This window comes from Mobula hypostoma, chromosome 2, assembly GCF_963921235.1.
Source record: "Mobula hypostoma chromosome 2, sMobHyp1.1, whole genome shotgun sequence".
NCBI classification, from domain to species: Eukaryota; Metazoa; Chordata; class Chondrichthyes; order Myliobatiformes; family Myliobatidae; genus Mobula; species Mobula hypostoma.
Genome location: NC_086098.1, coordinates 11,421,432 through 11,448,274, shown reverse-complemented (window position 1 = coordinate 11,448,274; position 26,843 = coordinate 11,421,432). Strand labels below are relative to the sequence as shown.

General features: G+C 43.5%; 1 protein-coding gene across 1 annotated transcript in view; it reads left to right on the top strand.

Moving 5' to 3' along the window:
• The window catches only part of rwdd1 (RWD domain containing 1), a 44,976-nt gene continuing 18,133 nt past the window's right edge, over positions 1 to 26,843 (top strand). Inside the window, exons 1-4 of the mRNA XM_063033511.1 lie at positions 1 to 160; positions 9,374 to 9,439; positions 24,005 to 24,135; positions 26,323 to 26,466. Of these exons, the coding sequence (XP_062889581.1) occupies positions 88 to 160; positions 9,374 to 9,439; positions 24,005 to 24,135; positions 26,323 to 26,466 (414 nt within the window). The 5' untranslated portion in view covers positions 1 to 87. The remainder of the gene's footprint in view (positions 161 to 9,373; positions 9,440 to 24,004; positions 24,136 to 26,322; positions 26,467 to 26,843) is intronic.

The following is a 26,843-nucleotide window of genomic DNA, read 5'->3' as shown; positions in this document are numbered from 1 at the left end:
AATCGATCGACGATCCGCAGCTGGGTACGGAGGCCGGTGTGTCTGACGGGAGGCGCTGCTCTCAATGGCCTTGCTCCACCGTGCAAGATGACTGATTATTGCGAGGAGCAGCGCAACGAGCTGGAGGCGCTGGAGTCCATCTACCCGGACTCGTTCACAGGTGAGCGGCTAGCCGCCGAGCAGGGAGAGGTGCTGCCCTCCGCTCTCTTTGGGGCCCGGCTAAGGCCCATCTGGTGACTGGCGTGGAGGCAATGCGGGGAAATGGGCGAGGGAGAGACCAGGAGAGAGCGAGGGACGGGAAAGTGAGGCGGGGGAGTAGAGGAGGCTGGGGATGGGAGAGGTGGGTTATGAGTTGGGGACGGTGTAGATGAGAAATGTCGGTGGGCGATGAGGAATGGGGGGGTGGAGGTGGTTGAGGGTGGAGTTGAGCTGAGGGTAGGGGGGGCGAGATGAGGCCTTTTCCATTAAAGTGACAGATTGCAATAATCTGTATTCCATGGAGTTTAGAAAAACAGAGGGCTGTGTGGTAGGGAAATTCTAGGCAGCTTCTACAGTAGGTTACACGATCGTCACGATATTGTGGGCCGATGTGCTGTCGATTTTCAATGTTTTATGTTCTATTCAATGACGCTTGACAATGCCCCAGAATGCAAACTTCATTCCGATTCTGGAGGGGGCAGATGGGGCCAAAATGCAGCCCACAAATCGGCATCTTCTGCTATTTTCTCCATACACAGAGATTCCAAAGACTCCTAGATGTTACTGTTTTTTTTCCTCAGGAAGGTTTTGAAACTTCCTTGAATACTTCGCTTCTCTCTGATGAGCAACATTCCCTCTAATTTTTTTTACAGCCGTGTGAACTAACCGTTGCTCTGAACAAGAAACTTTTACATGGCCTGAAAACTGAGCACTGTAGTTTGCTTTGTAATATGCCCACGATGAATTCCCAGAATGTAAATTGAAAAATCACATTTTTTTATTTATTAATGGAAGGGTACGATTAAATACAGAACAACAGAAATCTTTCACATTTCGAAAACTTTTTCTAGCCATGCCCAATTCCAGCTGCGTGGTAACAATTGCTATGTGCGCGGGAGCATTTCAGTTACTGCGCAGCCGCACAGCGTAAAAGGAGCAGTGCAGACAAGGACGGAAATTGGAATAGTGTGTTTGTGTGAGCATGTGAATGATGTTGCATTGCCAGCAGAGCTGGCGGGGGTTTCAGGTCTCAATCTTTCGGCCATATTCTGGGGGTAAGGTGAGTGAGCTGCCCCAGAATGGACACGGCAAGCCCCTTCACCAGAGGTGCTATCTTTCCCTGGCCACCCCATACATCCCAATAGAATACAGTGACCAAATAAACTGAAAAATCTTAGTGTATCAGCAAAAAGTAAGTGGATTTATAAAGGGTAAATTATGCCACATACATGGCTATGGTTTTGTCTAAAGTGTTGGATGCACTTGGGTAGTGGGGTGGAGATACAGCAGTGCAAGAAAGTTTGTGAATCCTGTAGAATTTTCTTTACTTCTGCATAAAAATGACTTAACATAAGAACGTAAGAAATAGGAGCAGGAGTAGGCCATCTGGCCCATCAAGTCTGCTCCGCCATTCAGTAAGATCATGGTTGTTCTGCCATGAACTCATCTCCACCCACCTGCCTTTCCCCGTAACCCTTAATTCCATATCCAACATTGTCTTAAACATATTTACTGAATCCAACATTGTCTTAAACATATTTACTGAGCTAGCCTCCACTGCTTCATTGGGCAGAGAATTCTACAGATTCACCACCCTCTGGGAAAAGCAGCTCCTCCTCATCTCCGTCCTAAATCTACTCCCCCAAATCTCGAGGCCCTGTCCGCTAGTTCTAGTCTCACCTACTAGTGGAAGCAATGTGATTGCAGCAGGACTTAGACAAATTGGAAAAATGGGCAAAAAAGTGGCAGATGGAATACATTGTTGAGAAATGTGTGATAATGCATTTTGGTAAAAGGAACAATAGCACGGACTATTATCTAAATGGGGAGAAGGTTCAAACTTCAGCGGTGCAGAGGGATTTGAGAGCCTCGTGCAAGACTCCCTAAAGGTTAATTTATAGTCTGTGTTAAAGAAGGCACTTGCAATATAGGCATTTACTTCAAGGGGAATAAAATAAGGAGATAATGCTGAGCCTTTATAAGACACTAGTTAGGCCACACTTAGAGTATTGTCAACAATTTTGGGCCCTGTACCAGTGGAAACAACATTCCTGCCTCTATCTTATCTATCCCTTTCATAATCTTACATGTTTCTATAAGATCTCCTCCCATTCTTCTGAATTCCAGCGAGTACAGTCCCAGGCGACTCAATCTCTCCTCATAGTCTAACCCCCTCATCTCTGGAATCAACCTGGTGAACCTCCTCTGCACCACCTCCAAAGCCAGTATATCCTTCTTCAAGGAAGGAGACGAGATCTGTAAGCAGTACTCCAGGTACGGCCTCGCAGTCCCCTGTACAGTTGCGGCATAATCTCCCTGTTCTTAAATTCAGTCCCTGTAGCAATGAAGGCCAACATTCCATTTGCCTTCTTGATAGCCTGCTGCACCTGTAAACCAACCTTTTGTGATTCATACATAAGTACTCCCAAGTCCCTCTGTACAGCAGCATGCTGCAATTTTTTACCATTTAAATAATGATCTGCTCTTCCATTTTTCCTTCCAAAGTGGATGTCCTGGCATTTACCAACATTGTACTCCATTTGCCAGACCCTTGCCCACTCACATAACCTATCTATATGTATGTCTCTGCAGACCCTCCGTATCTTCTGTACAATTTGCTTTTCCACTCAATTTAATATCATCAGCAAACTTAGATACACTACACTCAGTCCCCTCTTCCAGATCATTAATTGCGGGCCCAGCACTGACCCCTGAGACACACTGCTCACTACTGATTGCCAACCAGAGTAACACCCACGTATCCCAACTCTCTGCTTTCTATTAGTTAACCAATCCTCCATCCATGCTAATACATCACCCCCAACTCTACATCCTTATCTTATGGATAAGTCTTTCATGTGGCACCTTATTGAACGCCTTCTGGAAATCCAAGTAAATAATCTCCATCTGTTCCCCTCTATCCACTGCACTTGTTATATCCTCAAAGAACTCCAGTAAGTTTGTCAAACAGGACCTGTCTTTGCTGAATCCATGCTGCGTCTGCCTGACGGATCCATTTTTTTCTAGATGTTTCACTATTTCTTCTTTAATGAAAGCTTCAAGCTGAAGCCTGTTGAGCCAAAGCTTTCAGTTCCCACTCACACAATGGCTGCAAAGCTTTGACCCTGCCTTACTTTTACTTGCTCCGGCTAATGAATCATGAATCAACCTGTGCAAAGCTCTCTCTGCGAATAGATTGGTCTGTCGCTAATGCGCCAAGCCCAGCGAAACACTCCTTTTTTGAAACTCTTCTCCCCAATCTGTGCAAAGCTCTCTCTGCATATCAGTTGGTCCGCTGCTAATGATCAGATCTTTTTGTCAGTCCTAAAACTAGATAAAGGGAACCCAATTAAGTAAATACATTATACTTGTTCATTTATTTATTGAGAAAAATGATCCAATATTACATGTATTTGTTGGAAAAAGTATGTGAACCTTTGCTTTCAGTAACTGGTTTGACCCCCTTGTCCAGCAAAAACTTCAACCAGATATTTCCAGTAACTGTTGATCGGTCCTGCACATCGGCTTGGAGGAATTTGACGCCATCCTTCCTTACAAAATTGCTTCAACTCTGGGATGTTGGTGGGCTTCCTTGTGTGAACTGCTTGTTTCAGGTCCTTTCACAACATTCCTTTAGGATTAAGGTCAAGACTTTGACTCGGCAGTTCCAAAACACAATTTTCTTCTTTATAGGCCGTTCTGTTGTTGACTTGCTCTTGCCTTTTGGATCATTGTTGTGTTATATTATCCAGTTTCTGTTAAGCTTCAGGTGACGGACTGCTACACTGACATTCTCCTGTAAAATGTCTTGTTACAATTTTGAATTCATTGTTCCCTTAATGATTACAAGCTGTCTAGACCCTGAGGCAGCAAAAGCAGCCCCAAACCAGGATGCTCTTTCCACCATGCTTCGCAATTGGGATGAGGTTTTGGTGTTGGTGTGCAGTACCCTTTTCCCTCCAAACATAACAATCTGCATTTCTGCCAAACTGTTAACTGTTTAACTGTTCTCTCATCTGTCTACAGAACAGTGTCCCAGAAGCATTGTAGAACATCCGAATGGTCTTTTCTAAACTTGCGATGTGCAGCAATGTTTTGGTTTTGAAGAGCAGTGGTGTCCTTCCATGAACACCATTCTTCTTCAGTGTTTTTCTTATCGGGACAAATGAGCAAAGACTTCAACAAGCTCTAGAGATTTCTGCAGGTCTTTTGCTCTTATCCTTGGGTACTTTTTCACTTCCTTCAGCATTGCACATTGTGCTCTTGCTGAGATCTTTGCAGGATGCCCACTCCTAGGGAGAACAGCAACAGTACTGAGTTTACTCTTTTTCTGGCCAATTTCTTTTAAGGTGGACTGATGAACATTCAGGTCTTTAGAAATGCTTTTGTAGCTTTTTCCAACAATCTACAATTCTTCTAAGTTCCTCCGAAAGTTGTTTTGATCGAGGCATGGTGCACATAAACAGCTCTTTCTTGAGAAGAGCAGGCCCTCTCAGTAACCTGACTTTGACAGGGCACCTCTACAACCCACAGCTCCAATCTCATCTCATTGATTGGAACACCTCACTCCAAATAGCTTTTGTAGAAGACATTACCCTAGAGGTTCAAAATACATGTAATATTGGATAATTTTTCTCAATCAGAGAATCAACAAGTATAATGTTTTCTGTGTTATTTATTTAATTGGGTTCTCTTTATCTAATTTTAGGACTTGCATGTTGATCTGATCATATTTTAGGACAGATTTATGCAGAAATAGAGAAAATTCCACAGGGTTCACAAACTTTCCACCACCACTGTAGATCTCTACCCAAGCAGGTGTAAGATATTCCTTCCCTATGGGCAAGTTGTAGCAATCCCCTCCAACTGATCAAGGTCACGTGAAGCCATGAGAGCAGGTGGTGGATGGTCGTACGAGCAGGTGGTGGACATCACAAGTCCTGGTTATGCAACCACTGACGCCAGGCAGACAATCTCTGAAGAGTGTTGATAATGGTTGGGTGACCTGTCTTGTAAAACAAGGCACTGCCCAGAAGAAGGCAATGGCAAACCACTTCTGTAGAAGTTTCCAAGATGATGGTGGATGTAGGAGATTTTGTTATTTACGTTGACATTTATTAAAAATATAAACTTCCTTATGAGGCTCTGGTAACTAAATTTGAAGCTTCTGGAAGGCAGGTCATTGACTCGTCTGGGAAATTGAGTGACAAGCAGGCACGCACGTTTCTCTTAACTGTCACATTGTCGGGTTCTCAAGTCAAGTCAACTTTATTGTCATTTAATGCATTTAATACATGCATACCGTTAAATGAGACAACATTCTCTGAACCAGGGTATAGAGCACTGTAGCATACATAACACATAATATATGGAAGTGAGGATGAATTACACATAAATAAAGTTCAAATATTAAATGTCGTAAGGTGTGGCAGGGTTTCAGGAGCCTAATGGCTTGAGGGAAGACTGTTTCCCATCCTGACAGCATTACAAACAATTTTTGTCATTTAAAATCCGTGACCAATTAAATATCCTACTGAAATTCAGGCTTGACCATGATTTATGTATCTTTAGTTCCACTGGTAGTTCTGATGCACTTTCTATCTACATTTGGGGTAAGAATCAGTTTGGAATGTGGTAGGAAACAAGCACTCAGAGGAAGCACGCAAGTCAGAGGGAAAATGTGCAAATTCCATGCATTCGGTGTTCAGGATCAGATCAACAGTAGGTTCGTGAAACGATGAGGCCGCAGCACCATCCCTGTACAACTATCGAAGAGCAATTAAATAATTATTCTGGTTCCGTGTACGAGAGGAGATAAAGGCAATTTTCCAGAAATGTTAGGAACCAAGAATGTGATGAAGATGGTGAATAAGCTTTAAAATAGTTATGTTGCTTTATTTCTGAAGTGTAGGCAAGACAGAACGAGGACCTCTGGTCTATTTTATAGTCATAGAAAAGTACAGCACAGAAATCGGCTCTTCCATACAACCAGACAATAATGGCCCCGGTATCATTGTCATAATATGGATGATAAAGTGGATCTTCGTGAAACTTCTGTCAGGACTAAACAGCCTGGATACTAAAAGGATCCTTGACTGGCATGTCTAGAATGGGGAATCAATTTCAAAATGCAGGATAAAAAGATTGGAACTGGTGTAAGGAGAAATTTCTCCATTCAGTCAGTGGTGAATTAGTGAAAAAACGTTACAGAAGGTAACTTGCTGAAAATATTTCCAGATGCAAAGGCATTAAGCGGTATGGGGGGAGACAAGGAATACAGTATTGGGACAGAATAATCATGATCCTTGTGAATGGTAGCATTGGCTGGTAGGGCTGAATAACTTGCAACCTTTCTGTGTTTCTATTAGTCTGCAATATTGATTTGTAATGCTCCAGTCTTTTGAGACTTTGCTTATTTTTTATCCAACTCTCAGAGAACAAGTGTTAGGAATAAAATTGTTTATGCTGGATTAAGGAAAGAAAAGGACTGTGTATTAAACAGTAAGTTTGTGATTTAGTATACTTTTCATGAAGTAATTTATAAAGATGAAACGAGCAGGAGTTAGCTGTTGATCACTCGAGTAAGTTTTGCTATTCTAGCTTACCCGGTTTTGATCTCGGCTGTATTTTCACTCTCTCAGCAACATCACCCGCAACTTGTTTGTCTGTCAGTTTCCACCCTGAAAATGTTCAATGATAGCACCTGCATGCTCTCAGGTAGATCATTCTGAATATTCACTGACCTTTGAGAGAAGAGCTGACTGAAATCACCAGCACCTACTTGATCGTCGGGAAGACTCAGCAGCTCCTACACCATCTTAGGAGTTTAAAGAGAGCAAATCTGCCCCAAAAGCTGCTGGTAAACCTTTATCGATGTATAATTGAGAGCATGACAGTATGCTCTCAACTGCACATCGTTACTAACTCACTACTTTTTTACTTCTACTTTTGCACTAATTTAATATAACTATATATCTACTGTAATTCAGTTTTCCCTCTATTATCGTGTAGTGCATTGTACTGCTGCTGCAAAGACAATAAATTTCACAACAGATGCCGGTGATATTAGACCTGATTCTGATTCTGATATGGTACACTAGCTGAAACGAGCAACCAAAACGCTCTTCAGCGAGTGATCAGGACACCACAGAACATCATTGCACAGACACACTACCAGATATGGAAACCATCTACAGCTCGCACTGTCTAAGGCGGGTTCCCAACATCATGATGGACTCATCCCAGTAATCACCCATTCAATTTCCTATCATCTGGCAAGAGGTGAAGAGGACATCGGGACTGAAAAACAACTTTCTGCCCAGGGCTGTCGCGTAACTATGCAATGCCCCATTTTAAGAGTTGTTTGCTCTTAATTTAATTGTAACTTATAGTAGATGTCACTCTAAATAACTCAGATGTTAATTTAAATGCAGTCATTGTTTTTAGCATTTGAATTGCTAGTGTGCTGTTTTACACTGAATGGAGTGGTACTCCAATGTCATTGTCCTCAGTGATGACAGTAAATTTCAACTAATGGGTGACTCCATATTCTGAAGCAATGTAGCTGGAAGGTGAGATTATATAAAATCCCACCTTCCAGTTATACTGGACCCTTTACAGTTTGTCTACGCCTCGAAATGGTCTACTCTTGACGCCATAGCCTCGCTGTCCACTTCTTCCTCTCCCACCTGGAAAACAATGCCTCATACACCAGGATGTTATTATCAACCTCAGCTTGGCGTTTAACATGATCATCCCTCTGAGGCTGGTGAGTAAACTATCCTCAACATCCTCCTCTAAATGGATCTTGGACTTGCTGATGGGAAAACCCCAGTCAGTCCAAGTTGGCAGCAATATCTCAAGCTCAATCACGTTGAACGCTGGTGCCCAGGGTGGCGTACTCAGCCCACTGTTGTCTCACGGCTGCACTGCCAGATGGAAATGCAGCTCAAACTGCAAGTTTTCCGATGATGCAACTATTGTTGGCCTCATCAGCAATAGTGTACAGAGAACGGGAAGAGAGGTTTGTCCAGTGGGGTGCAAAAACAACCTGGGCAGGAAGAGGAGAGAGCAGCGCGACACGCGTGCGCAGCCCTCCAGTAAAAATGATATCGTATCGGTTAAACAGGGGCCGTGGACAATTCTGATTTGATGGAGACAGACGTGAAAGCACAGAGGAACATCTGGAGAAATTTCTGAAATGCAGGTTCGCTGCTGTTGTTACTGCGTGATCGAGAATCTTCCGGAGGGAAGGCCTCAAAATCCCTGGCTTTGCCTGCTGTTGGCGACTGAGATTGAGGTCGAATCGTTCGGATAGAGATGGTGCTCGGTACTCAGTGTCGGAGAGCTGATCAGAGCTCGAAGTTTTCGGATGGCTCAGAGTTGGACTGTGTTGGCATGGCAGGGAGAGTTTTTCTTCCTTCTCCCGTCTGCGTGAGATGTGGGACATTTGAGAGACTTTGAACTTCTTACTGTGCCATGGACTGTTCTTCATCGGGTTATGGTATTGTTGCACTGTTGTAACTATATGTTATAATTATGTGGTTTTGTTAGTTTTTTCAGTCTTGGTCTGTCCTGTGTTTTGTGATATCACACCGGAGGAAATATTGCATCATTTCTTAATGCATGCATTACTAAATGACAATAAAAGAGGACTATGTGTCTTCATAATCTAATCTAATCTCAACATGGACAAGACAAAGGAAATCAGAATCAGGTTTATTATCAGTCTCATATGTCATAAAATGATATTTTTTGTCATAGCTGTACAGTGATACATAAAACTATTGCAGTGCTGTGCAGAAGTCTTTGGCACCCGTGCTATATATACGTGGCTAAGGCCTTTGCACAGTTCTGTATTACATTGAAAGAAGCCTGTAAGCCATAGGAGTCTAAAGAGGCTGCCTTCTATTCCCCCCCCCCCCCCGGTCCTAGACTCCCCCACTACAGGAAGCATTCCCTCCATGTCCACCCTAATAGATTTCATACAGTCATTTGCATTAACAACGAACACAATCGGGGATGTACTGAACACAACTGATAACCGGAGATGTACTGGCTGCAACTGACTACTTGTTATATACGTTTGCTAGCTTTTTAGTTGCTGTACCTACGTACTAATTTTCTATTAACTTCTTATTCTTCTAAGGAAACTAATACTTGTTTTTCCCTCTAGTGGTGTCGGAGAATCCTGCAAGTTTTACCATAAGGGTAACATCCGAAACGGGTGAAAATGAAGAAAGTAAGTGCCCTGAGTTTGGTTCAACTATATTTCCATGTGTCTTATGCAGTGTGGGATTAATATTATTGTTCCGTTTGATTTTATATAAGACCCACTTGCGTTCTATCTGTTATTTGTACTTGTTTGTATGGAAGTATGGACACGTACTGGAAGTTGATTTTATGGTTCCATGGCCTCCGTGTTACGCTAACAGTCTGTATTACAATGGACTGTACATAGTTTAAAGCTCTGCAGTTTAGAACAGGCACAGGAAATGCAGTTCTTGCTCACCACCAATAAATGCTGACTACTGACATAGTGTTGTGCGCAGGAGTGTAGCAGCTAGCGTTTACAGTGCCAGCGATTGGCGTTCAATTCCCTCGGCTATCTGTAAGGAGTGTGTACAATCTCCCCCTGGACCACATGGGTTTCCTCCAGGTTCTCCGGCTTCCTCCAACAGTCCAAAGGTGTACAGTTAAAGGTTAGTAGGTTTGGGCATGCTCTGTTAGCACCAGAAGATTGGTGACACTTGCGGACTGCCCCAGGCATGTCCTTGTTGGCTGTCGACAAAACATGTTTCACTGGGTGTCCCAATGTACGTGCAACGAGTAAAGCTAATCTTTATCTTTACAACTGGATAACACTGGAGTACTTTGGAAATTTTGATGTTGCCATTGACTGTGTAACATGGCACCTACCATCTTCGATGATTTGCCTAGTTACAAGTTTTTTGTAACGAGGCCAGTTGGGATGGGACGGGCAGCATAGAGATATCTGGAGATTCCTGATTGTTTTCACAAAACCATGTGACGTCACAGTAGCACAGCCATTAGCACACATCTACTTCAGCTCGGGACGTCAGATTCGGAGTTCCTTTCCAGTACTAACAGTAAGCAGTCTTTCATGACCATATGGATTTCCTCCAGATGCTGCGTTCCCCACCCACATTCCAAATTTGCACTGGTTAGTCGGTTAATTGGTCATTGTAAATCGTCCTGTGATTAGGCGAGGGTTAAATAGGTGGGTTGCCGGGTGTCATGTCTCGTTGGGCCAGAAGGGCCTCTTCCATGCTGTATCTCAAAATAAAGAAATGAAACAATAAGCTAAATAAATGGGTTGATGAAAGATAAAGGCAGGCAAGACCTTTGCAGCAACAGACGTGTGAGGCAGGTAGATGTTCTGTAGGTGGGAGTGCTTTATGACTGAAAAAATGCAGCTTTGGGAATGCAGCATGTCAGCATACTTGGGATTTGTAGTGAAGATGTGCGAAACAAAACTATTGGTAATCACACAGTGATATTAAATGGGGAATTGTAGTCAAGCTCATTGAGTGTTCGATGGCTCTGGGCCTGTAGTCACTGGAATTCAGAACAATGAGGGGTGACCTCGTTGAGGCTCTACCTCAGAAGGCAGTGGAGGCCAGTTCTCTGGATGCTTTCAAGAAAGAGTTAGATAGAGCTCTTAATGATAGCGGAGTCAAGGGATATGGGGAGAAGGCAGGAACGGGGTACTGATTGTGGATGATCAGCCATGATCACAGTGAATGGCGGTGCTGGCTCAAAGGGCCGAATAGCCTACTCCTGCATCTGTTATCTATTGCCTATCGACCTCATTGAAACCTATTGAATGGTGAAATGATGTGGAGAGGATGTTTCCCATGGTGATAGAGTCCAAGACCAGAGGACACTGCCTCAGAATAGAGGGGCGTCCTTTTAGAATGGAGATAGGAGGAATTTCTTTAGTCAGAGAGTAGTGAATCTGTGGAATTCACAAGCAGCTGTGGAGACCAAGTCTTTATGTATATTTAAGGCAGTGGTTGATAGATTCTTCATTGATCTAGGCCAAAAGGGATGCGGGGAGAAGGCTAGAGATTGGGGCTGAGAGAAAAATTGAATCAGCCATGATGAAATGGTGAAGCAGACTTGATGGACCAAATGGCCTAATTATACTCATTATCTTATGGTAGAGGACCTTAGAAGAATTGTAGAGATGCATGGAGCTGGAAAAGGCTACAAAGGCATTTCTAAAGCCCTGAGTGTTCATCAGTCCACAGAAAGAGAAATTGTCTCCAAATGGAAGAAACTCAGTACTGTTGCTACTCTCCCTAGGAGAGGGCATCCTGCAAAGATCACACCAAGAGCACAATGTACAATGCTGAAAGTGGTGAAAAAGTACCCAAGGATAACAGCAAAAGACCTTGAACTTGCTAAAGTCTCTGTTTATGTGTCCACTGTCAGAAAAACACTGAACAAGAATGGTATTTGTAGAAGGACACCACAGAGGAAACCACTGCTCTTCAATAAAAAAACACATCTCAAGTTTGTAAAAGACCATCTGGATGTTCCACAATGCTTCTGGGATAATGTTCTGTGGACAGATGAGACCAAAGTTGAAAAGTTGGACTTTTTGACAGAAATGCGCACCGCTATGTTTGGAGGAAAAAGGGCACTGGACGTCAACACCAAAACCTCATCCCAACGGTGGACCATGGTGGAAGGAGCATCATGGTTTGGGGCTGCTTTGCTGCCTCAGGGCCTGGACAGCTTGCAATCTTTGAGGGAACAATGAATTCAAAATTGTATCAAGACATATTACAGGATAATGTTAGGGTAGTGGTCTGTCATCTGAAGCTTAATAGAAGTTGGATAACGCTGCAGGACAATGATCCGAAACACAAAAGTAAACCAACAATGGAATGGTTTAAAAAGAAGAAAATTTGTGTTTTGGAATGGCCAAGTCAGAGTCCAGACCTTAACCCAATTCAGATGCTGTGGCATGTGGCATGCAAGGTATCCCAGTAATACTGACGAACTGCAACTGGTCAATGGTCTAAAATTCCTGCTTGCCATTGTACAAGGGTTCACATACATTTTGCCAGCCTGGACTGTGAATGATTAAACAATGCGTTCAATAAAGACATGAAAAGTACAACTGTTGGTGTGTTATTAGTTTAGGTAAATTGTGTGCGACTATTATTGTGACTTAGATTAAGATCAGACCACATTTAATGAGTAATTAAAGTAGAAATCCAGGTAATTGTAAAGAGTTCACAAGCCATTTCCTGCAACTGTGTGTATATGCCTTTTTGAGGCATTGCTCCTTGAAGATGTCCTGGATGCTGGGGAGGGCAGTGCCCATGATGGAGCAGCTGACTTGAGTTCACAATTTTCTGCAGCTTATTTCAATCCTGTGCATGCCCTCCCCCTCCCCGCCCACACCAGAGGGTGATGCAACCAGTTAGAATGCCTATCTGTAGAGATATGCCAGTGTCTTTGATGACATACCAAGTCTCACATTCCTAACAGGTAAGAGTGATAAAGGAGGAGGATGTGATGGCAGAGAAGTAAGAATACACAGTGCTGCTCAGGCACAAACCATACCATGTATGGGCTTGATAATATCTGGAGAGGTTTTGGTAAGGAATACACCCGTAAGGGATGGAGCCATTCACACTAACTAGGAAGGAAAATGTTCAAGGTGCCAGAAAGTGCTTTTCATGATCGAGAGCAGGGGTTCCCAAACTGGGGTCCTTGGTCCGCTTGCTTAATGGCATTTGTCCATGGCATAAGAAAGACTGGGAGTCCTTCGTCTAGGTGAAATATGAGGACAAAAAAGAAGAAAGAGTATAGAAAGGTAGGAGATGAACGTAGGTGAAAACCAGGGAATAGGGGGATGCTTATGAGCAGATGACTGGACTGTTCCTGTTTCCTGTACCTGAGACTGCGCTTCTCGGTATTGTGGTCACAGAGAGAAGAACAGCAGAAAAATAATTCCTGATTCCACGCTCACAATTTTTGCATGGTAGGGTAGTTGAGGGTTATGGGGAGAAGGCAGGTAGGTGGAGATGAGACCATAGCCAGATCAGCCATGATCTCATTGAAAGTTGGAGCAGGCTCGACGGGCCAGATGCACAGAGTCTTGTCATCTTCAGAAGTTTTCTGATGACTCTACCATAGTTGGATGCATCAGCAAGGGAGATGAGGCTGAGTACAGGGCTACGGTAGGAAACTTTGTCACATGGTGCGAGCAGAATTATCCGCAGCTTAATGTGAAAAAGACTAAGGAGCTGGTAGTAGACCTGAGGAGAGCTAAGGCACCGGTGACCCCTGTTTCCATCCGGGGGGTCAGTGTGGACATGGTGGAGGATTACAAATACCTGGGGATACAAATTGACAATAAACTGGACTGGTCAAAGAACACTGAGACTGTCTACAAGAAGGGTCAGAGCCGTCTCTATTTCCTGAGGAGACTGAGGTCCTTTAACATCTGCTGGATGATGCTGAGGATGTTCTACGAGTCTGTGGTGGCCAGTGCTATCATGTTTGCTGTTGTGTGCTGGGGCAGCAGGCTGAGGGTAGCAGACACCAACAGAACCAACAAACTCATTCGTAAGGCCAGTGATGTTGTGGAGATGGAACTGGACTCTCTGATGGTGGTGTCTGAAAAGAGGATGCTGTCCAAGTTGCATGCCATCTTGGACAATGTCTGCCATCCACTACATAATGTACTGGGTGAGCACAGGAGTACATTCAGCCAGAGACTCATTCCACTGAGATGCAACACAGAGCGTCATAGGAAGTCATTCCTGCCTGTGGCCATCAAACTTTACAACTCCTCCCTTGGGGGGGTCAGACACCCTGAGCCAATAGGCTGGTCCTGGACTTATTTCCTGGCATAATTTACATATTACTATTTAACTATTTATGGTTTTATTACTATTTATTATTTATGGAGCAACTGTAATGAAAATCCAATTTCCTCCAGGATCAATAAAGTATGACTATGACTATTTGGAACTGAAATGAAGAGAAATTTCTACACGGTTCTCTACCCTGAACCTTGGCCATTAAGTTCATTCAAACATTTTTGAAGATTTCATGATATCAGAGATTTGTGAATATGATAGTGCGGAAAAATGGGTAAAGGTCAGTCATGATCCTGATGACTTTGAGTAGATTTGAAACCTAATACCATTCCTAATTGTTTTCTTGATGCAACACACATAAAAGTTGCTGGTGAATGCAGCAGGCCAGGCAGCATCTCTAGGAAGAGGTGCAGTCGACGTTTCAGGCTGAGACCTTTCGTCAGGACTAACTGAAGGAAGAGTTAGTAAGAGATTTGAAAGTGGAAGGGGGAGGGGGAGATACAAAATGATAGGAGAAGACAGGAGGGGGAGGGATAGAGCCAAGAGCTGGACAGGTGATTGGCAAAGGAGATATGAGAGGATCATGGGACAGGAGGCCCAGGGAGAAAGACAAGGTGGGGGGGAAACCAGAGGATGGGCAAGGGGTATAGTCAGAGGGACAGAGGGAGAAAAAGGAGAGAGAGAGAAAGAGAGAAAGAATGTGTATATAAAAATAAATAACGGATGGGGTACGAGGGGGAGGTGGGCCATTAGCGGAAGTTTGAGAAGTCAATGTTCATGCCATCAGGTTGGAGGCTACCCAGACGGAATATAAGATGTTGTTCCTCCAACCAGAGTGGCTTCATCTTGACAGTAGAGGAGGCCATGGATAGACATATCAGAATGGGAATGGGATGTGGAATTAATATGTGTGGCCACTGGGAGATTTTTCTTGATGTTCCTGTCCAGTGCTCTTTTTGTCAAACCACTAGATGGCAGTATAGGCCATGTAATGGATCTGCCAGAGATTTTGCAGGCCTTTGGTAGTAAGTTATAAATCATAAACAGAAGAAAGTCTGCAGATTCTGGAAATCCAGAGCATAGCACCCAAACTGCTGGAGGAGCTCAGCAGGTCAGGCAGCATCTATGGAAAGGAATAAACAGTCGACATTTCAGGCTGAGTCCTTCCTTCAGGACCGGAGAATAAGGGGGAAGACGGCAGAATAAAAAGGTTGGGGAGGGTATGTAGGTGATAGGTGAAGGCATCAGACATAGGAGCAGTTAGGCCGTTCAGCCCATCAAGTCTGCTCTGCCATCCCATCATGGCTGATCCCAGATCTCACTCAACTCCATACACCTGCCTTCTCGCTCCTCATGTTAAACTGCTTCATTTCCAGAATCACCCTCGTGAACCTCCTGTAGACTCTCTTCAATGACACCACATCCTTTCTGAGATATGGGGCCCAAAACTGTTGACAGTACTCCAAGTGCGGCCTGACTAGTGTCTTATAAAGACTCAGCATTATCTCCTTGCATTTATATTCTATTCCCCTTGAAATAAATGCCCACATTGCGTTTTCCTTCTTTACCACAGACTCAACCTGTAAATTAACCTTTGGGGAGTCTGGCACGAGGACTCCGAAGTCCCTTGTGACGGGATCCTGAAGTACCCCTATGAGCTGTGCTTTTGAAGAGAGAGAGAGACGAAGACTAACAGTTGGACTGTCAATTTAAGGCACTGGAAGTAACTTTGGATTTCTACTGAGTTGGAGACAGCACCGAGCGGCTCGTAAGTTGCTATGGTGACCGAAGGCGGTGTTATATAATGGACACTCGATGTTATGATTTTTGGCAGGTTGTTGACACTTTCTTCAAGGATTTTTGCCTGCTTGCATTTCTTCACAGAGGGAGGAAGGAGGAGTTATTTGAATGACAGGTGGTACCCAGTACGGTGAGATGAGTAGGAGGTCAGATGATACAGACCTCAGACACATGTTCTGGACAGTGAATGAGCATTGTTGTGCCCACAGGAAAAGTGGGTTTTGGAGGATCGATCAGGCGGATCGATCCATCGTTCTTGCAGTGGAAGGAGGAAAAGGATTGACTGGTGGGGAATTGTCCATCTGTCCACCCTCGCCTGGGGGATAGCTCCACCACAGAAAACCGGTACCCTTTGTTATAGTCACAGTCGGTGACTTTTAAAAGATTTCGAAGGACAACGGGAAGATCGACGGCGTCAGCTCACCTGAAGACTCAAATCTCTCCCTCTCTCTCTCTCTCCATCACAACTCAATACCAAGAAATGAACTGAACTGAACTTTACTCATCATCGTGAGACTGTATCTTTTTACCCCTAGACTTAAAGAAGCTTGGTTTTTCATACATATATTTCCACACTTACTGATATACTTACTTATGTATGTAATCATTGCTAACCTGTTTGATTTATCCACATTTATATTACTGTATTGTGTAGTTACTAATAAATATTATTAGTTAATAGCAATACTGGACTCCAAAGTGTTTTCTATTTCTGCTGGTTCTTTATTCCTATTAGGGGGTTCGTGACCCCCTCTACACCTGTGACATTTGAACTTTCGTCCCATTTAGGTAATAGTCTGCACTATTGTTTCTTTTACCAAAGTGCATTATCATACCAATTTCCCAACACTGTATTCCATCTGCCACTTTTTTGTCCATTCTTCCAATTTGTCTAAGTCCTGCTGCAATCACATTACTTCCTCAGCACTACTGACCCCTGTCTTCATACCATCCGCAAACTTTACCACAAAGCCATCAATTCCATTATTCAAATCATTGACAAACAATGTGAAAAGTAGCAGTCCAAATACTGACCCCTGAGGAACACCACTAGTTGCTGGCAGCCAACCAGAAACCCTTTATTTCCACTCACTGCCTCCTGTCTGTCAGCCATTCCTCTATCCACGCCAGTATCTTTCCTATAATACCATAGGGTTTTATCTTGTTAAGCATCCTCATGTGACACACCTTATCAAATGCCTTCTGAAAATCCAAGTAAATAACACCCACTGCCTCTCCTTTGCCCACGCTGCTTGTTACTTCCTCGAAGAATTCTTAACAGAATTGTCAGGCAAGATTTCCCTTTACAGAAACTATGCTGACTTTGATTTAGTTTATCATTAGTCTCAAAGTACCCCGAAACTTCACCCTTAATAATAGACTGCAACACTTTCCTAACCACTGAAGTTAGGCTAACTGGCCTATAATTTCCTTTCTTTTGCCTTCCTCCCTTCTCATAGAGTAGAGTGACATTTGCAATCTTCCAGTACTCCAAGATCATGCCAGAATCAAATGATTCTTGAAAGATCATGATCAATACATCTGTTATTTCTTCAGCAACCTCTCTCAGGGCTCTGGGATGTAGTCCATCTGGTCCAGGTGACTTATCCACCTTAAGACTTTTGAGTTTCCCTAGCACTTTTTCCTTTGTAACAGCAGTGGCACTCACTCCTGCTCCCTGACTCTCGCGGACCTCTGGGACACTGCTCGTGTCTTCCACAGTGAAGACAGATGTAAAGTACCAATTAAGTTTATCTGCCATTTCTTTGCCCCTATTACTACCTCACCAGCATCATTTTCCAGTGGTCAAATATCAACTCTCACCTCCCTTTTACTCTTTATATAACTGAAAAAAACTTTTGGTATCCTGCTTTATATTATTAGCTAGTTGCTGTCAGATTTCATCTTTTCCCTTCCTATAACTTTTTTAGTTGCCTTTTGTTGGATTTTAAAGGCTTCCCAATCATCCAACTTCCCACTCTCTTTTGCTACCACGTATGCCCTTTCGTTGGCTTTTATGCAGTCCTTACCTTCCTTTGTCAGCCACAGTTGCCTACCCTTGCTATTTGAGAACGACTACTTCTGTGGGACCTGTGCCTTGTGAACTATTCCCAGAATCTTCAGCTATCTCTGCTCTGCCATCATCCCCCGTCAATCCACCTGAACAATCTCCTCTCTCATGCCTCATGGGTGGGAAAGGCAAAGAGCTGGTGAAGAAGGAATCTGATAGGAACAAGGTGGCAGCCAACACAAGTTCCCAGGAGGGACGTGTGGCTGTGGTAGCGTGTCTGGGTGAGTACATGGTTGAAGAATCAGAGTAGTAGCAGAGAAGGAGCAATGAGAGAGGGTTTCACTGAACTGCTGTCAATGATCAGATTTACACGTATTCAGGGTAGGCGGCCCTCGAAGAGATTTCGCAGTGGAACAGCAAATCATAAACACAAGAAAGTCCTCTGAGTTCCTCCAGCATTCTGTGTGTGTTGCTGTGGTTAAAAATGCTACTTTATATTTTCCATTCACAAGTTAAACCTTTTTTTTGGGTCTCTTTTGTATGTAATGTTGGATGTTCTAATCCAGTGACTCTCAACGGGGTAGGTTATGTGTCCTAAGGGGGCATTAGGGGGAAGTAGAATTCATTGGGTGGGGGGATATGATTCTTACCTCCCCCTAAGCGACACCCACCTAACTGGCACTATAATTATGATACCATATGTGATTGATCAATCGTGCTAACTGGAATAGTATAAAGGTAGCTTGCCGAACACCAGCTCCATCCCGACAAACATTTAGATTCCAGTCTGAATCCTTGTCAATGTAATTTTCACTGTTGTGATCGTCTTCATCTTCACCTCGCCGTTCCTTTGCGTGCTGCCACCATCTTCAGTCTGTGTCAACTCACTGCCATCGTCAACATCCGATAGGCATTTCTAGTTTGTGTTAATTTTTTATTTTAATTTAGCCTCGTTAATGATGGAGAAATGCGTACGGCACAATTTCTACATATGAAGGCGGTGAGGCCTTGAATTCTAATCCTGCTAAGAAACAGGAACTACAGATAGTGTGTCAATACAATGTTAAATACCTGGAGTATGGTTTTATTTCATTCCCATCAGATCAGCAACGGCCCATGTGTCTTATTTGTACAGTCTAATAAAGCCATGAAACCATCAAGATTGCAGGAACTCTTCTGTAAAAGACACCCTGAAAAGGCTACTTATGCCATTATTCAGTTCCAGAAGATGAAAGAAGCATTTGCACACTCAAGTCATTTGTTGAGAAAGCTAAAAAATGACCTTGCGAGTGGTCTCATTGCTTCTTAAAACATTTCCAAACTGATAGCAAAGTGTGGAAAATCTCATACAACTGGTGGAAGATTAATAATGCCTGCTTTATCAGAAGTGCTCACCAGTGTTCTCAGAATGGATACCAGTATTTTAAAATCAATTCTTCTGACTAATAACTCAGTAGCTCAATGTACTGACAAAACGAGTGAAGACATTGAATAGCAACTGTGCACGGAGCTACAAAAACAGAATTTGAGATACAACTCGATAAGTCAACTGTGCGAGAAAGTGAGACATTGCTAATGGAGTATGTATGGTGTGACAAGAATACACATAGATGTTAGCTGTCCTGTGTGATCAGCAGTTGGTCTGCCACCTGTCCTCAGGAGAGAGAGAGATAAGGAAGACAATGGAGCAGCATTTGGAGATGTGTAATGAAGGGACGGGAGAGAGAGCTGTCAAGAGCGGCTCCCCCTTTGAACCTTGAACTGTTTGAAGCGATGGACAGGCAATACCCCAGCAGGTGGATAAAAAGGGACAGATTTGGAATGGGGGGTGGTGCAAAAGAGTTATGGGGATGAGGTTTTTAACCTGGCCCACGAGGTACCCCCCCGGTGGACATTTTGCGGTACTGGAGGGAACAGTTGGTGGAACCGTGAAAGAGGTTTACCGGCTGCCCAGGGGGAAGGATGTTATTGATTATGACCGACGCGATCTGAGACGGTCACAGGCTTTTGATATGCTAACAAACCTAGTCGATGTTAGCACGGAAATCAATGAAGCTAGGGTCCCCCCGATAAGAGAAAAAAACCATTTTGAAAAGATGAGTATGGTATCGACCAGATGGGAGAAGGCTATTGTTTTGGCCAGGTCTGCTGATAAGGTCTCTCCCTTAATCCCCGAACAAAGCGACTCTTTAGGAGAAGTAATTAAACGACTCGCACCTGAGTGTTTGATTGTCCCGAGGCGATGCAAAGAACTGGGACGTTGGGTGGTGTCTGTTACAATAGGTCAGCCTAGTAAGCAAAAGCCATATAGAATGAGTAATTCAGTGACTAAAGGGCTGACGAACACAGAGGTGTGTATTGGCAATTTAATACGGCTGTCTGAAGCCAGCTTGATAGTGAACCTTGAAAAAAATGAGTTCGGCCACATGAAGGTCACTTACCTGGGAATTGTGGTGACACAGGCAGCTGGCAGCGATGCAAGCTACAGTGCAGGCTATCGCTGACCTCCCAACCCCGACAGACAAGAAGGCCCTCAGAAGGCTCTTGGAGATGGTGGGGTACTGTAGGAAGTTTTGCAATAACTCTGCGGTTACTACCCCTCCCCCTCCTACTAAGCCCTTGCGAGAGAAAACTAAGTCAGAATGGGACGACCCTTGTTATTGTGGTCCGGGACAAAACCAAATGAGAGGTTACATTGATCGCAATTCATCAGTGTTTTTGGCCACTATGAAGTTTGCTGAGTTGGAGCCTGGTCCAAGGGATTATTAATAACATATAAAAGGAACAGAAAATGTGATGGCTGACTGTCTGTCAAGGTGTTGACAACTTCAAACTCGCTGTGTTAGGCAAATAGCTGATAAAGATGTATATTTGTGTGTGTATCAAATAATGTATTCTTGTTTGTAAATTTTATCCCCCCGGTAAAAATCCTTAAAGGGGGGAAGTGTGAGAAGAATACACATAGATGTTAGCTGTCCTGTGAGATCAGCAGTTGGTCTGCCACCTGTCTTCAGGAGAGAGAGAGAGAGATAAGGAAAACAATGGAGCAGCATTTGGAGATGTGAGAAGGAGGGAGCTGTCAAGAGCGGCTCCCCCTTTGAACCCTGAACTGTTTGAAGTGATGGACAGGCGATACCCCAGCAGGGGGATAAAAAGGCACAGGTTCGCTAAGGCAGGACACACATGGCACCCGAGGTAACGAGACCCTGGAAGCGGTGCGCCTCTCACAAGTCGGTGGGAAGCTTTTGGACGGCTGATCGCGGGATCAAGCCATAAATGCACAGGGTGGAAAGGCACGATCAGCGGGAACCTGGTGTGTGTCCACCCTTGCCTGGATGCCAGGTTCAGCGCAGGGAAACGATCGTATCTGGAAACGGAGGGGTCACGGTCGGTGACCTCAGATGACATCACAAAGGACTCGCCCGACAGCTGACTGTGAAGGTCTGTGCGTGGAAGCTGTGTTGAATATTCATTCGTTTTGCTCTCTCCTCCCCCCCCCCCCCCCACTGTCCATCGACATGCGAACTGAACTAAATTGAACTGGACTTTGTGTCACTTTGAAACTGGTCATTTACCCCTAGATAACGATAGAGCTTGATTGATCCTGAATTCTGTGTATATGTATGTTTATCATTGCTGAACTGTTGCATTCATTATCCTTTTGATTAGAGTACTGTGTTGCTTGTTTCTTTAATAAAACTTTCTTAGTTCTAGTAATTCAGACTCCAACTGAGTGATCCATTTCTGCTGGTTTGGCAATCCAGTTACGGGGTACGTAACAATGGTTTATCAAAAATGACCAAGATAACAATGAAGAGTTTGAAAGCTTGCTACTTCACACTGAAATGCTTTGCCTGTCAAAAAGCTGCTGCTTAAAAGGTAGTGTTGAGGAAACAGGTAGGCTGCAGGAGGACTTAGACAGATTAGGAGAATGGGCAAGAAAGTGGTAAATGAAATAGTGTTGGAAAATGCATGGTCATGCACTTTGGTTGTAGAAATAAATGTGTAGACTGTTTTCTAAATGGAGAGAAAATCCAAAAATCTGAGATGCAAAGGAACTTGGGAGTCTTTGTGCAGAGCAGCCTGAAGGTTAACTTGTAGGTAGAGACGGTGAGGAAGGCAAATGCTATGTTAGCATTCATTTCAAGAGGTCTAGAATACAAGAGCAGGGATGTGATACTAAGGCTTTATAAGGCACTGGAGAGGCCTCACTTTGAGTATTGTGAAGAGTTTTGGACTCCTCATCTAAGAAGTGCTGGTATTGGAGAGGGTTCAGAGGAGGTTCACAAGGATGATTCTGGGAATGAGAGGGTTATCATATGAGGAATGCTTGGTAGCTCTGAGTCTACTTGCTGGAATGTAGAAGAATGAGGGGGGATCTCATTGAAACCTTTCGCATGTTGAAAGACCTAGATATGGTAGATGTGGAAAGGATGTTTCCCATGGTGGGGAAGTCTAGAACAGGGCACAGCCTCCGATAGGAGGGCATCCGTTTAAAACAGAGATGCGGAGAAATTTCTTTTGCCTGAGGGTGGTGAATTTGTGGAATTTATTACCACAGGCAGCTGTGGAGCCAGGTTGTTGGGTGTATTTAAGGCAGAGCTTGATAGATTCTTGATTAGACAAAGGTTATGGGGTGAAGGCCGGGAAATGGGTCTGAGGAGGGGAACAAAGGATCGGCCGTGATTGAATGGTGGGGCAGAGTTGATGGGCCAAATGGCCTAATTCTGCTCCTATGTCTTATGGTCTTATGTTAGCATATGGTAGACACGTCTTTACACTATGGAAGCGCCAAGAAGTATATTGTGCCTGAGAGGGGCATTGGCAAGTATGAAAGTGTTTTGGAAACTGGGGAGGATCATTGGGCTAAAAAAGATTGGGAAACACTGCTGTAATCAAAAGCAGATCAATCTGTTTGAATTCAGGAAAAAGTGGAACAGCCCAGTGTAATAAAAAGCAAATGCAATATGAAAAATAGCTTTGAGTCCTGAACTTGACTATATTTTATTTCCTCTTACTGCCATTTCTTCGATTACAACCTTCGTAGCAGTGTTAAGCCTCAGTAATCTTAAAAGACATCAGTAATCAGCAACCTCGTATCTCTCTTCCTCTTTGACTCCCTCTACACCCATCTGTGTATTAAGTTCTTTTTCTAAATTATTTGGATTGGACTTAAAGAAACAGATGAGGGAAGTTTATAGATAGATAGATAGATATACTTTATTGATCCTGAGGGAAATTGGGTTTCGTTACAGCCGCACCAACCAAGAATAGAGCATAAATATAGCAATACAAAAACCACAAACAATCAAACAATAAAATGCAAACTATGCCAGATGGAAAATAAGTCCAGGACCAGTCTATTGGTTCAGGGTGTCTGACCCTCCATGGGAGGAGCTGCAAGTTTGACGGCCACAGGTAGGAACGACCTCCCGTGCTGCCCAGTGTTGTATCTCAGTGGAATATGGCTGAAGTCCAACAGTAAAAAGTTCAATATCCGGTCTACAAACACGTTCCTCGATCGTAATATGACCCGGATTGCACCATCTGTTGTTAACCAGAACAGTAAGCACCCAACTCCTTTACCCTTACCGCTCTCAGTGCACTTCCTGTCAACCAGAACGGTCTGGAAACTGTCCATGGAAAAGTTTTGATCGAGTGTGTCCTCGTGCAGCCCCATTTCAGTGAAACACATAACACTGCACTCCCGAAATGTTCTCTGACGTCTGGCCAGCGCCGTGAACTCGTCCATTTTATTACCCACCGAACTCCTCTTCTCCATAAGTCTCTGTTGTCTCAACCCGGTCCTCTTTCCTCGACTTTGTGATCCCCCTCTGCATCCTCTGTGTGTTTTCCTCCAGATTTCAGCAGGGGTGTCAGCCGCTCTGCTCGCTAAACCGGCCGGCATAAGCGCAAACAGCTGGTCCCGGAATACACAATGCGACCATGCTTCTGTCCCGCTAATGAGCCGTGTCGGAATGTAACTATTTCCAGCGCTAAAATCCCAAATAAAACTCTTTCTACCAGCATTTTAGAGAGGGTGCAGCTTCGACGTGTTACTGTGAAAAAAAAAATGTGTGCTCATTTTCCAATAACAGAATGTTACTTACTCAAATTATCTCTTTATCAGCGGTTGAAGCAACCCTCCAATTCACATACGTGGAGAAATACCCAGATGACCCTCCGAAGTTTGAAATTGCCACACATGAGAATCTTCAGAACTCTGATACTGCAGATATAATGTCACTGTTAACTGAGCAGGTAGGTGAAGTAAAGGCACAAAGTAAAGGTTTCCTATTCAGCATAGAGTACGTAGAGTTCACCAAAGAAAATTTGACAAGTTGAGTTGCATTTCTGTAGAAGATTGTTCTGTTTTCCTTATGAGAATGCATCCTGCCCAGTGTAGGAGTCTCAGAACTAGGTTTCATAAGGTGCTTCATCCCAGACTATGTAGAGTGGGTTCAACTGGTAAATGCAAGCAGGCTTTTTCCACTGGCTGAGATTAGGTCATGGGTTAAGGGTGAAAGGTGAAATGTTAAGGGGAATTCACTCACTCAGAGGAGGGTGAGAGTGTGGAACGAGCTGCCTGTAGGAGTGGGTAGGTACATGGATGGGAGGGGTCCGGACGGCTATGGTCCAGGTACAGGTTGATGGGCCTAGTCAGAATAGTCTGGCTCGAGATAGATGGGCTGAAGAGCCTGTTTCTGTGCTGTAGTGTTCCATGACCATTATTTTTCTTACATAAATCAGTGGAAAAGCAGTATTGCAATCAAAGGAAAGCACATAATGTGGATCCAGAATTGAATTAACTCAAGTAAAATAATAATTCTGGTACTTAATATTCACTTCAGGCTAACAAAAGTTCCTTTCTGTCTCATTGGCAATAATGCATTACTCAAAGGCTGAGCAACAGATGGCAGCTGTCATTTCACTTTCTATTTTTCCTCCAGGTTGGTATGCCAGGTGTGGGGAGAGAAAAAACAACTACCGTCTTTACCAAAGTATAACCTTATTGTTGAATTACTCATAGATTAAAAAAAAAGTTAAAATGGTTCAATTTAACCATATAACATATAATCATATAACAATTACAGCACGGAAACAGGCCACCTCGGCCCTTCTAGTCCATGCCGAACTCCTACTCTCACCTAGTCCCACCGACCTGCACTCGGTCCATAACCCTCCATTTCCTTCCTGTCCGTATATCTATCCAATTTAACTTTAAATGACAACATCAAACCTGCCTCAACCACTTCTGCTGGAAGCTCTTTCCACACATCTACCACTCTCTGAGTAAAAAAAAGTTCCCCCTCATGTTATCCCTAATCTTTTGCCCTTTAACTCTCAACTCATGTCCTCTTGTTTGAATCTCCCCCACTCTCAATGGAAAAAGCCTATCCACATCAACTCTATCTATCCCCCTCATAATTTTAAACACCTCTATCAAGTCCCCTCTCAACCTTCTTTGCGCCAAAGAATAAAGACCTAACTTTTTCAACCTCTCTCTGTAACTTAGGAGATGAAACCCAGGCAACATTTTAGTAAACCTCCTCTGTACTCTCTCAATTTTACTGACATCTTTCCTATAATTCGGTGACCAGAACTGTACACAATACTCCAAATTTGGCCTTACCAATGCCTTATACAATTTCAACATTACATCCCAACTCCTATACTCAATGCTCTGATTTATAAAGGCCAGCATACCACAAGCTTTCTTTACCACCCTATCCACATGAGATTCCACCTTCAGGGAACTATGCACCATTATTCCTAGATCCCTCTGTTCTACTGCATTCTGCAATGCCCTACCATTTATCATGTATGTCCTATTTTGATTAGTCCTACCAAAATGTAGCACCTCACATTTTTCAGCATTAAACTCCATCTACCATCTTTCAGCGCACTCTTCTAACTGGCCTAAATCTTTCTGCAAGCTTTGAAAACCTACTTCATTATCCACAATGCCACCTATCTTAGTATCATTTGCATTAATATGATATTTAATATCAGAAAATGTATACATTAAGCAATCTGAAATTCTTAGTTTTTGCAGCTTTTACTACCTTAAAGGACACTGCTTGGAATTTCAGAATCAGGTTGATGTATGTTGTGAAATTTGTTGTTTTACAATGCAATACATTGTCATAGTATCAAGAGAGGCTGGAAAAATTTGCATTGTTTTCTCTGGAGCTGCAGGGACCCGCCTCTTCCCACCCCTTCCTTCCACCCCTTCTTCCTCCCCTGTCTTCCTTTCCCCCAGAGTTCCTTCCCCCCCCCCCGGTTTTCCTTTCCCCCCTCCCCTGTCTTCCCCGCCCCACCTCCCTTCCCCCACCCCTCCTCCCCCAACTGAGTTTTACAGTTGATAGTGATCACTGACCTCATTTATGTTTGAGTGGAGCAATTGTTCGTTCTTTCATCTTGTGCTTACACTGAGTCTTTTTCCAGGCACAGGAAAACATTGGGATGGTCATGATATTTACCTTAGTGACAGCTGTTCAAGAAAAATTAAACGAAATCGTCGATCAAATAAAATCTCGCAAAGAAATGGAGAAGTTATTAAAAGAGAAAGAAGCTGAAGAAATTGAAAAGGTATTTTATGTGCAAATTTACCTGTCAGTAAAAGTGGATTGAATACGTCAGAATGATCTGTACGTCATACACTCAGTGGCCACCAGTGCTTAATAAAGTGAGTTTATTCTCAAGGTCTTCTGCTGCCATAGCCCATCCACTTCAAGGTTCGACAGGTGTATTCATAGATGCTCTTATGCACATCACTGCTTGTAACGTGTGGTTATTTGAGTTATTGTCGCCTTCCTGTCAGTTTGAACCAGTCTGCCATACTTCTCTGACCTCTCATTAACAAGGTGTTTTTGCCAACAAAGCTGCTGTTCACTGATTTTTTTTTTGTTTTTTGCACCATTCTCTGCAAACTCTGGAGACTTGTGCATGAAAATCCCAGCACATCA